We start from the raw sequence: 14,423 nt of genomic DNA on the forward strand, positions 1-14,423 counted from the left end.
ACTAAGTATGTTGTAAGCTAAAAAGGGAGGATTGTAGTGTATGTATCCGTCTACCTTTAAGAAAACCATTGTATGTAACCGTTCACCTTTAAGAGAACTATTTTAGGTGTGGCACTACTTTGTTGGCTTCTGTATACTGTAATACTGACGGTGACCACACCGGTATATAAGTGCTGTGTCAGGATTTATTTGGCAGATTCGCCCTGACCTTCGAATAGTAAAGTCCTGTTTTAAGTTACTCTGGTAGTCTGTGTATTAATTAACTAAACAACTCACAGACTTTACAACCACCCTGATCCTTTAGATGGTAGAGTCTGCATTGCCATGCTTGTACCACTTAGTCAGAGGGAAGGACGTTCTAGGTCTGAAAGAAAGAAAGAACTCCCTTTTGTGTAGCACCTTTCAGGAAGTCCCAAAGCACTTTTACAGCCAATTAACTATTTTTTGAAGTGTAGTCGCTGTTGTATTGTAGGAAACGCGGCAGCCAATTTGTGCTCAGCAAGCTCCCACAAGCAGCAATGTGATAATGACCAGATCATTTTTTTTGTTATGTTATTAAAACCGCCCCTGCTCTACTTTGCATAGTGCCGTGGGATCATTTACGTCCACCTGAGAGGACAGAAGGGGCCTCGGTTTAACGTCTCATCTCTGACAGTGTAGCACTCCCACAACCTTCCGACTCAGAGGTGAGAGGGCTACCCACTGAGCTAAGGCTGGCATATTTGCTCCTTTAGCCATGTGGGTCAGGCTTTCAGAGACCTGTCTTCACTCACCACCACCTTGCCCCTCTGCCCAATAAAATGGATGAAATATTTGGTACAAGGGCAGTGGGATTAACTCGGGATTACTCTAGCAAACAGCCCGGCATGGGCACGATGCACTGAGTGGCCTCGTTCTAAGTCCCATTTAAGACATCAAACAGACAACATGCTTACACTGTGTGTGTTTGTTTTGTTTTGCAATCCATATCAATGCTATTCACAATCTATATCAATGATTTGGATGAGGGGACTAAATGTAACATTTCCAAATTTGCTGATGATACAAAGCTAGGTGGCAGTGTCAGTTGCGAAGAGGATGTGAAGAGGCTTCAAGGGGATCTCGACAGGCTCAGTGAGTGGACGAGAACATGGCAGATGGAATATAATGTGGATAAATGTGAAGTTATCCACTTTGGTAGAAAAAACAGAAAGGCAGAGTATTTCCTAAATGGTGAAAGATTGGGGAATGCAGATGCTCAAAGGGACTTTGGTGTCCTTGTACATGAGTCACTGAAAGTGAATGTGCAGGTCCAGCAGGCGATTAGGAAGGCAACTGGTATGCTGGTCTTCATTACAAGAGGATTTGAGTACAGGAGTAAAGAACTCTTACTCCAATTATATAGGGCTTTGGTGAGACCACACCTGGAGTACTGTGTACAATTTTGGTCTCCTTACCTAAGGAAGGATATACTTGCCATAGAGGGAGTGCAACGAAGGTTCACGAGATTGATTCCTGGGATGGCGGCACTGTCATGAGAAGAGATTGAGTAAACTAGGCCTATATTCTCTTGAATTCAGAAGAATGAGAGGGGATCTCATTGAAGCATACAAAATTATTACAGGGTTTGATAGGGTGGATGCTGCGAGAATGTTTCCCTTGGCTGGGGGGTCTAGAACCAGGGGCCACAGCCTCAGGATAAAGGGTAGGCCATTCAGGACTGAGATGAGAAGAAATTTCTTCACACAGAGGGTGGTGAATCTTTGGAATTCTCTACCCCAGAGGGCTGTGGAGGCTCAGTCATTGGGTATATTCAAAACAGAAGTCGATAGATTTCTGACTAGTAAGGGCATTAAGGGATATGGCGATAGGACCGGTGAATGGAGTTGAGGCAGAAGATCAGCCATGATCTCATTGAATGGCGGAGCAGGCTTGAAGGGCCGAATGACCTACTCCTGCTCCTATGTTCTTATGTTCTTATGCAGATGTGAATGAATGTGAAAAGGACAATGGCAAATGCGAGGGTCAGTGCTATAACACCATCGGCAACTTCTACTTCAAGTGTCACAAGGGCTTGAAGCTGAAGGATGATGGGAAATCTTGTGAAGGTAGGGGCAAGGTCATGTTGGACATCAGAGCTTTGGAGCAATGTGATGGGAACCCTCTGAGACCTGTTGTTATGGGAACCAAATTCCGGGTTTGGAATCAAACTGTTGTGGTTTGAAATAGTTTTGTTGGATAGTCGGAATCACAACATTCCATCGACACTGGAACTGTTTCAACCTCCTGTTGATCACAATTTGTACGGCAAATGACACTGTGTATTGATTTGTGTCATGGGGCAGAATTTGCAAGCACCTGCTCCCAGGGTGGCCGGGAGTGTGGATTGGAGAATGGCCGCGTCGGTCAGTGCACTTAAACCAGACAACCATTAGTTATTACATGGGAGAGAGTGAAAGAGATGGGTGCAGGAAATTAGACGTGGGGAGAGGTGGGTGCTGGAGTTTAAGACGTGGGGAGAGGTGGGTGCTGGAGTTTATGACATGAGAAATATTGTACTCTCCTGTGCTATCGGTGTGTGTTGTTATCCTGTACTATCGGTGTGTGATGTTTGCCTATACTATCAGTGCGTTCTTTGCCTGTACTATCGGATTGTGTTGTTTACCTGTACTATCTGTGAGTGTTGTTTGCCTGTACTGTCGGTGTGTGTTGTTTGCCTGTACTATCGGTGTGTTGTTTGCCTATACTATCAGTGTGTTCTTTGCCTGTACTATCTGTGTTGGATGTTTGCCAGTACTATCAGTGTGTGATGTTTGCCAGTACTATCAATGTGTTGCTTGCCTGTACTATCTGTGTGTGTTGTTTGCCTGTATTATTGGTGTGTGTTGTTTGTCAGTAGCATCGGTGTGTGTTGTTTGCTTGTACTATCGGTGTGATGTTTGCCTGTATTTTCGGTGTGTTGTTTGCCTGTAGTATTGGTGTGTGTTGTTTGCCTGTATTATTGATGTGTGCTTTTTGCCTGTACTATTGGTGTGTGTTGTTTGTCAGTAGTATCGGTGTGTGTTGTTTGCCTGTACTATCGGTGTGATGTTTGCCTGTACTATCGGTGTGTTGTTTGCCAGTACTATCAGTGTGTTGTTTGCCTGTACTATTGGTGTGTGATGTTTGCCTGTACTATCTGCATTGGATGTTTGCCTGTACTATCTGTGTGTGTTGTTTGCCTGTACTATTGGTGTGTGTTGTTTGTCAGTAGCATCGGTGTGTGTTGTTTGCCTGTACTATCGGTGTGATGTTTGCCTGTACTATCGGTGTGATGTTTGCCTGTACTATCGGTGTGTTGTTTGCCTGTAGTATCGGTGTGTGTTGTTTGCCTGTATTATTGGTGTGTGTTGTTTGCCTGTACTATTGGTGTGTGTTGTTTATCAGTAGTATCGGTGTGTGTTGTTTGCCTGTACTATCGGTGTGATGTTTGCCTGTAGTATCGGTGTGTGTTGTTTGCCTGTACTATCGGTGTGTGTTGTTTGCCTGTACTATCAGTGTGTGTTGTTTGCCTGTACTATCGGTGTGTGTTGTTTGCCTGTACTATCAGTGTGTGTTGTTTGCCTGTACTATCGGCGTGTGTTGTTTGCCTGTACTACTGGTGTGTGATGTTTTCCTGTACTATCCGTGTGTTGTTTGCCTGTACTATCGGTGTGTGTTGTTTGCCTGTACTATCAGTATGTGTTTGCCTGTATTATCGGTGTGTGTTGTTTGCCTGTAGTATCAGTATGTGTTGTTTGCCTGTACTATCGGTGTATGTTGTTTGCCTGTACTATTGATGTGTGTTGTTTGCCTGTACTATCGGTGTGTGTTGTTTGCCTGTACTATCGGTGTGCGTTTTCCTGTACTATTGGTGTTTGTTGTTTGCCTGTACTATCGGTGTGTGTTGTTTGCCTGTACTATCAGTGTGTGTTGTTTGCCTATAGTATTGGTGTGTGTTGTTTGCCTGCACTATCAGTGTGTGTTGTTTGCCTGTACTATCGGTGTGTGTTGTTTGCCTGTACTATCGGTGTGTGTTGTTTGCCTGTACTATCGGTGTGTGATGTTTGCCTGTACTATTGGTGTGTGATATTTCCCTGTACTATCAGTGTGTGTTGTTTGCCTGTACTATCGGTGTGTGTTGTTTGCCTGTACTATCGGTGTGTGATGTTTGCCTGTACTATTGGTGTGTGATATTTCCCTGTACTATCAGTGTGTGTTGTTTGCCTTTACTATTGGTGAGTGATGTTTGCCTGTACTATTGGTGTGTGTTGTTTGCCTGCACTATTGGTGTGTGATGTTTGCCTGTACTATTGGTGTGATGATTGCCTGTACTAGTGGTCTCGTTCTAAACAGACAACATGCTTACACTGTGTATGTGTGTTTTGTTTTGCAGATGTGAATGAATGTGAAAAGGACAATGGCGAATGCGAGGGTCAATGCTGTAACACCATCGGCAACTTCTACTGCAAGTGTCACGAGGGCTTGAAGCTGAAGGATGATGGGAAATCTTGTGAAGGTAGGGGCAAGGCCACATTGGACATCAGAACTTTGGAGCAATGTGATGGGAACCCTCTGAGACCTGTTGTTATAGGAACCAAATTCCGGGTTTGGAATCAAACTGTTGTGGTTTGAAATAGTTTTGTTGGATAGTCGGAATCACAACATTCCATCGACACTGGAACTGTTTCAACCTCCTGTTGATCACAATTTGTACAGCAAATGACACTGTATTGATTTGTGTCATGGGGCAGAATTTGCAAGCACCTGCTCCCAGGGTGGCCGGGATTGTGGATTGGAGAATGGCCGCGTCGGTCAGTGCTCTTAAACCAGACAACCATTAGTTATTACATGGGAGAGAGCAAAAGAGATGGGTGCAGAAAATTAGACGTGGGGAGAGGTGGGTGCTGGAGTTTATGACACGAGAAATCTTGTACTCTCCTGTGCTATCGGTGTGTGTTGTTATCCTGTAGTATCGGTGTTGGATGTTTGCCTGTACTATCGGTGTGTGTTGTTTGCCTGTACCTTTGTCTTTGATGTTTGCCTGTACTATCGGTGTGATGTTTGCCTGTACTATCAGTGTGTGTTGTTTGCCTGTACTATCAGTGTGTGTTGTTTGCCTGTACTATCGATGTGTTGTTTGCCTGTACTATCAGTGTGTGTTGTTTGCCTGTACTGTCGGTGTGTGATGTTTGCCTGTACTATCGGTGTGATGTTTGCCTGTACTATCAGTGTGTGTTGTTTGCCTGTACTATCAGTGTGTGTTGTTTGCCTGTACTATCGATGTGTTGTTTGCCTGTACTATCAGTGTGTGTTGTTTGCCTGTACTGTCGGTGTGTGATGTTTGCCTGTACTTTCGGTGTGTGATGTTTGCCTGTACTGTCGGTGTGTGATGTTTGCCTTTACTTTCGGTGTGTGTTGTTTGCCTGTAGTATCAGTGTGTGATGTTTGCCAGTACTTTCGGTGCGATGTTTGCCTGTACTATTGGTGTGCGTTGTTTGCCTGTAGTATCAGTGTGATGTTTGCCTGTACTATTGGTGTGTGATATTTGCCAGTACTATCTGTGTGTGATGTTTGCCTGTACTATCGGTGTGTTGTTTGCCTGTACTATCGGTGTGCGTTGTTTGCCTGTGCTATCAGTGTGATGTTTGCCTGTACTTTCAGTGTGTGATGTTTGCCAGTACTATCTGTGTGTGATGTTTGCCTGTACTATCGGTGTGTTGTTTGCCTGTACTATCGGTGTGTGTTATTTGCCTCTGCTATCAGTGTGATGTTTGCCTGTACTTTCAGTGTGTGATGTTTGCCTGTACTATCAGTGTGTGATGCCTGTACTATCGGTGTGATGTTTGCCTATACTATCAGTGTGTGATGTTCGCCTGTACTTTCAGTGTGTGATGTTTACCTGTACTATCGGTATGTTGTTTGCCTGTACTATTGGTGTGTGTTGTTTGCCTGTGCTATCAGTGTGATGTTTGCCTGTACTTCTGGTGTGTGATGTTTGCCTGTACTATCAGTGTGTTGTTTGCCTGTACTATCGGTGTGTGATGTTTGCCTGTACTATCAGTGTGTGTTGTTTGCCTGTACTATCGGTGTGTGATGTTTGCCTGTATTATCAGTGTGTGATGTTTGCCTGTACTATCAGTGTGTGATGTTTGCCTGTACTATTGGTGTCTGATGTTTGCCTGTACTTTTGGTGTGTGATGTTTGCCTGTACTATCGGTGTGTGTTGTTTGCCTGTACTATCAGTGTGATGTTTGCCTGTACTATCGGTGCATTTGCCTGTACTCTTGGTGTGATGTTTGCCTGTAGTACCGGTGTGTGTTTTCCTGTACTATCGGTGTGTCATGTTTGCCTGTACTATCAGTGTGAGTTGTTTGCCTGTACTATCGGTGTGTCATGTTTGCCTGTACTATTGGTGTGTGATGTATGCCTGTAGTACTGGTGTGTGTTGTTTTCCTGTACTATTGGAGTGTGATGTTTGCCTGTACTATCGGAGTGTGATGTTTGCCTGTATTATCGGTGTGTGATGTTTGCCTGTACGATCAGTGTGTGATGTTAGCCTGTACTATCGGTGTTAGATGTTTGCCTGTACTATTGGTGTGTGTTGTTTTGTAATGTTTCACTGTAGTGTTCAGTGTGACACCTCCCATTTAATTTGTAACTGCTCAGGGATGCCTCTGATGCCAAAGTACATCATGGACCTGATCCAGGGAATGCTGATGGCAGATTGCGGAGAGTCTGGGGCAGGTTGTTACTGTTTATGCAGTTTGTGAATAATACTTTGTGACATTCCAACTGCAGTCTCTGATAGTGTGCCCCATTGCTATTTGTTTCAGCTGGTTATAGTTTCTCGATAAATATTGGCAGCTTTTTTTGTATTTTAACATTTATCATGCTGGAGGGATAAAAGTTCTATTCTTTACAATACGTGGACAAACCGTTGTCTCTTAATATTTCAGTCCTGTGGTTGTTATCGTGTCTTTTAATGGGTTTTTGAGGTATATTTGTCATCCATATTTTTAAAAATTAGTTTAGGGGATGTGGGCATCGCTGGTAAGGCTGGCATTTATTGCCCATCCCTAGTTGCCCTTGAGAAGGTGGTGGTGAGCCTCCTTCTTGAACTGCTGCAGTCCGTGTGGTGAAGGTACTCCCACAGTGCTGCTAGGGAGGGAGTTCCAGGATTTTGACCCAGCGACGATGAAGCATCGACGATATATCTCCAAGTCAGGATGGTGCGTGACTTGGAGGGGAACTTGGAGGTGATGGTGTTCCCATGCGTCTGCTGCCCTTGTTCTTCTAGGTGGAAGAGGTGGTGGGTTTGGGATGTGCTGCCGAAGAAGCCTTGGCGAGTTGCTGCAGTACATCTTATAGATGGTACACACTGCAGTCACGGTGCGCCGGTGGTGGAGGAAGTGAATGTTTAAGGTGGTGGATTGGGTGCCAATCAAGCAGGCTGCTTTGTCCTGGAGCTTCTTGAGTGTTGTTGGAGCTGCACTCATCCAGGCAAGTAGAGAGTATTCCATCACACTCCTTACTTGTGCCTTGTAGATGGGAGAAAGGCTTTGGGGAGTCAGGAGACTGGCTTCTGTGATGGTGGAGACCTCAGGAGTAGTATATCTGATATCAAGCATTGAGATGCTTCCCCTGATTCTTCTTTTTATTTGGTTTTGTAGTTTTAAGTTTTTGTTCATGTGAGGGTTCTGGTTCCTGTTCTGGTCTGTGTCTGTCTAGCCTCTGTTGAAGTTGAGGGTCTTGGTAGCCCTGAGGGTCCGTGTCTGTCTAGTCTCTGTTGAAGTTGATGGTCCCAATTGCTCCATTGGTGAGAGATATTGTAATAACAAGTGCCTAATGTTATCTATAACCCCCACTGGTGAGAGCTTGCTTTTATGGGAACAATTATTATTAGAGACACTGAGGGCTGGATTTTCATTCTGGAGGCGTGTGGGAGGCGGGACTACAACTTTTGGGGTTGTAGTCCCGCCTCCATCGAGTTGTGGCCAACCCACGCGATTTCCACTTGACTGACCTTGTTGAGCCCACCCAGCAGGCTCAGCAGGCCAATTAAGGGCCACCCGGCAACAGGTGACATCACAGACAGACATTTCATCTGTCAAGAGCTTTTGACAGATGAAATATCAGCGTCTGACAGCTCTTTGAAGCTGTCAAACACTGACAATCTGTACTTCAAGTTAATTCCTTCCTCTCAGGCTGATTTAGAGATCTCTCTGGAACAGAAAGCTGAATGATGCAACTTTTGACAGTTCGCGGCCATTCTGCTTTCTGTGCCGGTGAGATGAGGGACTCTCGAGACCTAAAGGAAGGAAGGCTGTAAAGGTAAGTAAAGGTTAGTAGAACTTCTTTAAACACTTTACACACACCAAACACACTTACCTCTGCACTCATGCACCCATCACTCACCTGAACACCGGATATCTGGAACCTTCCAAGTCCTTCAGCTTGACAGCCCACCTCGCTAACTTGGCGTGGTTTGGAGCCGTCGGGAATCCTACACTTTAGGGATGAAAATAGGGATTAGGCTAAAAACTGCCTGTTAACTACCTGTTAACAGGCAGTTAATTGGCACTAATCCCCTTCCCGCCTCGGGGAGGCGGGTCCCAGCACAGGTTGGGTATCTACCTCCTTTGAAACTGGCATGGAGGCGGGTTGGGGGCGGGATGGGGTCAGGACCCCCGATTCCGAGATTTTAACCCCCCACACGCCTCCAATCCCGCCTCCACGGCCCAATGAAAATCCTGCCCTGAGGGTTTATATTGTAACAGGTTTGATGCCTCACCTAGGCCATAACTGGATTAACTGACAGACTGTAAAGGTTATCCAGACATAACACGCCGGAAAACACTGACACATGAATGGAGCCCAGTTGAGTGAGATAGGGTGGCCGATGATTGTGGAATGGTAAACCCAGGAGGAGTCAGCGCCTTCAGAAGCGGAGGGGAGAAAACTGGAGGGGGAAATAAAACGTTTATTAAAAATCCTTTAAATAGAGGATTGCCAATAAAGATATAGGGGGTCTGTTATAAAGAGTTCTTGTAGTATTGGCATAGATAAGGTAGAGTTCTATTCTTGTATTTTTCATGAGAATAAGGAGGAAAGGAACAAAAATGCCTTGTAAAGAGACACTGGAGGAATGGCTATAAGACAGTCAGACAGCCTGGGCTGTTTGTCCCAAGAGGTGGGGAAAGTCTAATTGTGTCGATGGTTACTGGTGAAAGGTCACAGCCCAGAGTGCAGGACATCAGCAGGGTTGAAAAGAGTAAAGCAGAAATGGTGTAAATCAGGAAGTGGCGGTGAGGTGTCAGCTTGGCTCAGTAACACGCGAGTCTCTGAGTGTCAGTGTCGTGGGTTCAAGCCCCACTCCAGAGACCTGAGCGCACAATCTATGCCGGCACTTCAGTGCGGCACTGAGGGTGCGCTGCACAGTCTTTTAGATAAAATGTTAAACCTATCTGCCTGTTCAGGTGGACATAAAAGATCCCATAGCACTATTTGAAAAAGAGCAGGCTGTTCTCCTGGTGTCCTGGCCCATATTCCTTGCTCAAACAACGCCACCAAAAAGGCATTCTCTGGCCATTCATTCGTCCCCTGTTTCTGGAATCATGCTGTGCGTAAATTGCATGCATAATGGCAGTGACTGCCCTTCAACAGTAGTCCATTGGCCGTAAAGCACTTTGGGATGTTTTACTATGTTAAAGGGACTATATAAATGCAAGTTGTGATAGGACGCCAAGCAAATGCAAGTTTGCTCTTTCTTTCATGGGGACGTCAAGCAGCCACTATTAACCCCCTCACGACGGGTGGGAGAAGTGGTTAAAAATTTAAAATTGCGAAACGTGACCCCCCCCCCACCCCCCGCCCCAACCCACTGCACACACACCTGCCGAGGCAAGAAACTTCATTATAACATTTAAATCAGGCTCCCGCAGTGCAGTCGGGAGCCTGATTTAAATTTAACACTGGCCGGCCAGGTTGCCCAGGGCTCGGGAAACCCGGCAGTTCAATGGAACGGGAGCAACCGGATCAAGCAGGTAAGTGCTTTTTATAGCACTGCTTGTGAGCCAGGTGGAGCAGGAGTGCTCCCCCCGGCCCCTCAAGCAAACCTGCCGCCGATCACGGCCTCTCCTCACTGCCGGAATCGGCCAACCCACCCCCCCCCCCCTCCACCCCCCCCGACTCAGTCCCGATCTTTGCCTCCCTCTCGATTGCCGTGCTCCGAGCCTTCCGCCCACCACGCCCTGATCTTTTCCGATTGCCTGGGAGCATCCCCAAGGGTCCCCAACTGTGGCCTTCTCCTGCTGCCTTTCCTGCCGTCCGGCCTGTCAATCTGGCCGGCTGCCAGCTCTCAAATGGAATTTTTCAAAAATAATACTGAGGTCCTGCCGTTAAATTCCTGCATTCCTGGGATTTCCCCCCAGCCCCGTAACTGCGCTCCCCCCACTCTCTCGCCACCTCCCCATAAATGTCGGGACACTAAACAATTTATTTTGAATGCAGTATGAGGAAAGGCAGACCGAGGGAGGAATGGAGTTGGACGACTTTGAGGTCCTGCGATGGGATGAATTAGTGTAGGAGACGCTGCCTTGAGTTTGAGATTGGGTGGCAGAAGAGTAGAATGCTCAGGGATGCAGTGGCTCCAGTAGTATTGCTAAACCAGAGTGGAGACACATGGAGAGAGAGGGGGAGGACCGCTTTCAATAAGACAACAGGCTTAATCTTGTGTCCTGTGCGGAAGTGAGAGAGAGAGGTTAGAAGAACGTCCCCCAGATACGCGGGATCTGTATTCGGGTCTTGCACGGACATGAGCTTCTCAAAAGTTAAGAGCTGTTAAACAGAACAGAAGTGTTTGGCACAAAAGATGAAACTGAACTTCTTGGAGGCTGATTCAGCTGTGGAAAGATGTGAGAGTTCCAGTTGAAGACAGAGGGTATAGCGAGGCCAAGAATGTTAATAGATGAAGCTAGATTTGGAAGATAATTCAATAAGAATGACATGTAATTGGGTAACGCTGGTACTTGTAATAATAGCTTATGGTGTATGGTATGCATTACAAAAAGCCAAATAAATACTGCACCTAGCTGTAAACATATTGTTTTGATATAAAAAGTTATAGATAAAATAAAACTTAATTAAATTGGCAGTTATCTAGTGGGTAATTACTTGCAGTTTCTGGTATTTATTCATTTATGAGACTCCTGTTTAAAGATTGAAAACACTGTGTGTGTGTCTTTCCTGAGGGACCTGTGCAGTATAACAGCCACAATCTACCTGTACGGCGCGGTACTTAAAATGGTGGCCATGTTCCCATGGTGACTGATTGCTGGGGCCTACAAACCGCAGTCCGAAGGCCACATGCAGGCCTTCAACCCTGGTATTCCAGCTCTCCAAGCCCAGGCAGCTCAGTTTTGTTTATGGTTCTCACTTGCTGGTTTGTCCGGTTTGAATTCTGTGGATCTGGCGATTTGGAAAGGGCTGTCCCTAGTGCTGTTGCCTCATTAGTGGTTGAATCCTAAATCAGAACACCAGGATCCATTAGTGTCAGCAACTTGAGGTATATGCAGATTACTTCAGCACAAATATCTAGGCTGACACTCCAGTGCAGTACTGAGGGAGTGCTGCACTGTCGGAGGTGCCGTCTTTCGGATCAGACGTTAAACCGAGGCCCCATCTGCCCTCTCTTGTGGACGTGAACGATCCAACGGCACTATTTCGAAGAAGAGTAGGGGAGTTATCCCCAGTGTCCTGGCCAATATTTATCCCTCAACCAACATCACTAAAAACAGATTATCCGGTCATTATCACATTGCTGTTTGTGGGAGCTTGCTGTGTGCAAATTGGCTGCCGCGTTTCCCACATTACAACAGTGACTACACTTTAAAAAGTACTTCATTGGCTGTAAAGCGCTTTGGGATGTCCTGAGGTCGAGAAAGGTGTGTGATTGTGCTGCTCAGTGTTACTGGTTCCGGCCTGGGTTGTAACCACAGGCCAGGCTACTGCGACAGGTCCTCTCAGTAGTAAGATTCTTTGTCGCAGTGGACATTACGCTGGCTGTAATTCAGCGAACTTTCTGGTCCCTGGAGATTTTTATGCGAAGCACTCTTCCTGCTTACAGCAGGCTTTCCAAGGTGGGAGGCCCGTAGGTTTTGATGTAAGTTAATGAAAGAGCACAAGAAGTTAAGAATTAGGAGCAGGAGTAAGCCATACGTGCCTCTAGCCTGCTCTGCTATTCAGTAAGATCATGGCTGATCTTTGACCTCAGCTCCACTTTCCTGCCCAATCTCCATATACCTTGATCCCTCTGGAGTCCAAAAATCTATCGAGCTCAGCCTTGAATATACTCAATGATTCAGCATCCACAGCCCTCTAGGGTAGGGAATTCCAAAGATTCACAACCCTCTGAGTGAAGAAATTCCTCCTCATCTCAGTCTTAAATGGCCAACCACTTATCCTGAGACTATGCCCCCTAGTTCTAGACACTCCAGCCAGTGGAAACAACCTCTCAGCATCTACCCTGTCAATCCCCTTCAGAATTGTTGTGTATGTACCTTTAAGAGAATAACTGGTCTCAGACTGCAGTACCGGCAGTGACCACCCCTGTATAAAAGGTGCTAGAGAGCCTCTGTTGTTTTAGTTTCACTATTGACTTCCACCAGTAAAGACGTGTTGTTGCGGCTGCCACGGAACACGAATGGAGGCCGAACCGATCTGAGGAACACATGGCTTTTATTACATTCTCTTGAGAGATGGCTGCTCCAGCTCCTCTCTCTGCTAAACCCGAAAACAGACTGAGGGCGACACCCGCGCTTTTGAGTACACACTGAGGGCGATGCCCGCTCCTTTGTCATGCCTTAAAGGCAGCATGCTTCTTAAAGGCAAGGTGCCCGATTTATTGTCCACGGACGGAAAAGTGGATTGCGCCCGTTTAGGTGGCGATCCGCCACACAGCTCCCCCCAGAATCCGCTTAGGAGGTGTGGACGAGACGGTGCGGTGGTCTGATGGGCCGGCCGGAGCGGCTCTTGTAGGACGCCGGTGGACGTGGAACGGCCGGGCGTGGAGCAGCCGGGTGTACTGGCTTGAGGGCAGGTCGGCCGCGTGGCGGTGGACGAGCTACTGGGACCTGCTCACCGGGCTCCGAGTGTGCTGGCTTGAGTCGGTCAACCGACACTTTTTCAGTCCTGTCGCCCACTTGTAGGTCGAAAAATTTGTCCCCAGCCTGTAGCACTTTGTAGGGCCCGTCGTACGGGGGTTGAAGGGGTCCGCGGTGGGCATCGTGCCGGACGAAAACGAACCGTGCCTGGTGCAGGCTTAGCGGGACGTGTGAGGTGGATTCGCCGTGCCGGGCAATGGGCACCGGGGCGAACTGTAGCGCCGGTGAGGCGAAGTCGTGGCGTTGCTGGTCGGCTGACCAGGGTGTCGTGGCGGTGGGCAGGAACTCGCCGGGTACGCGCAGCGGCTGGCCGTACACGAGCTCTGCTGCCGATGCGTGGAGGTCTTCTTTAACCGCGGAGCGCAGGCCGAGGAGGACCCACGGGAGTCGGTCGGTCCAGGCGCCGTCCTGGAGGCTGGCTCGAAGAGATGCCTTCAAGGATCTGTGGATTCGCTCACACAGTCCGTTGGCTTGGGGGTGGTATGCTGTGGAGCGGTGAATGGTCACCCCGAGATTGCGTGCGATGGCGGTCCAGAGCTCAGAGGTAAATTGCGGACCTCTGTTCGACGTCATGTCGGAGGGGACGCCGAACCGTGCGACCCAGGTGTTGACGAAGGCTCTGGCGATGTCGGCGGTGGTGGTAGAGGTCAGTGGAATTGCCTCGGACCAGCGCGTGGTGCGGTCGACGATCGTCAGCAAGTGCGTGTGGCCTTGCGACGGCGGCAGGGGCCCGACGATGTCCACGTGGATGTGGTCGGATCTACGTGAAGGGACGGTGAACTCCTCGAGGGGTGCTTTCGTGTGTTGCTGCACCTTGGCCCGTTGGCAGGCTAGGCAGGAGTTGGCCCAAGTACGCACATCCTTGCGAAGGCCGCGCCAGACAAAGCGGTTGGCTACCAATTTGATGGATGCGCGGGCGCCGGGGTGGGAGAGGTTGTGGAGAATCTCGAATACCCAGCGGCGCCAGGACGCTGGGATGACGGGCCGAGGTTGAGATAGGGATATGTCGCACTTGACCGTGACTGCGGTTGGGCCGCAGGCGACGTCGGCCAGGCGTAGCCCTGGTAGGTTGGTAGGTGCGGAGAGCAGATCAGGGTCCGTGAGCTGGTCTGCTGCGAGTTGAGCGTAGTCGACTGCCAGGTGTGCGGCGTGGATGGCAGGGCGGGAGAAGCAGTCGGCTACCACGTTGTCTCGGCCGGAGACGTGTTGGATGTCCGTGGTGAACTCGGACACTGCCGCGAGCTGGCGCTGCTGCCTGGAGGA

At 48.0% G+C, this 14,423-nt stretch overlaps 1 protein-coding gene across 1 annotated transcript in view; it reads left to right on the forward strand.

Annotated features, from left to right (window-relative positions):
- The first annotated feature begins 2,290 nt into the window (after positions 1–2,290).
- LOC147100733 (uncharacterized) overlaps positions 2,291–14,423 on the forward strand; it is a 290,852-nt gene continuing 278,719 nt past the window's right edge. The window contains exons 1-2 of the mRNA XM_085967558.1: positions 2,291–2,384; positions 4,394–4,516. Coding sequence (XP_085823684.1) covers positions 2,291–2,384; positions 4,394–4,516 — 217 coding nt within the window. The remainder of the gene's footprint in view (positions 2,385–4,393; positions 4,517–14,423) is intronic.

Source organism: Somniosus microcephalus, chromosome 25, assembly GCF_052327205.1.
Source record: "Somniosus microcephalus isolate GS21.2 chromosome 25, FLI_Smic_1.0, whole genome shotgun sequence".
Taxonomy (NCBI): Eukaryota; Metazoa; Chordata; class Chondrichthyes; order Squaliformes; family Somniosidae; genus Somniosus; species Somniosus microcephalus.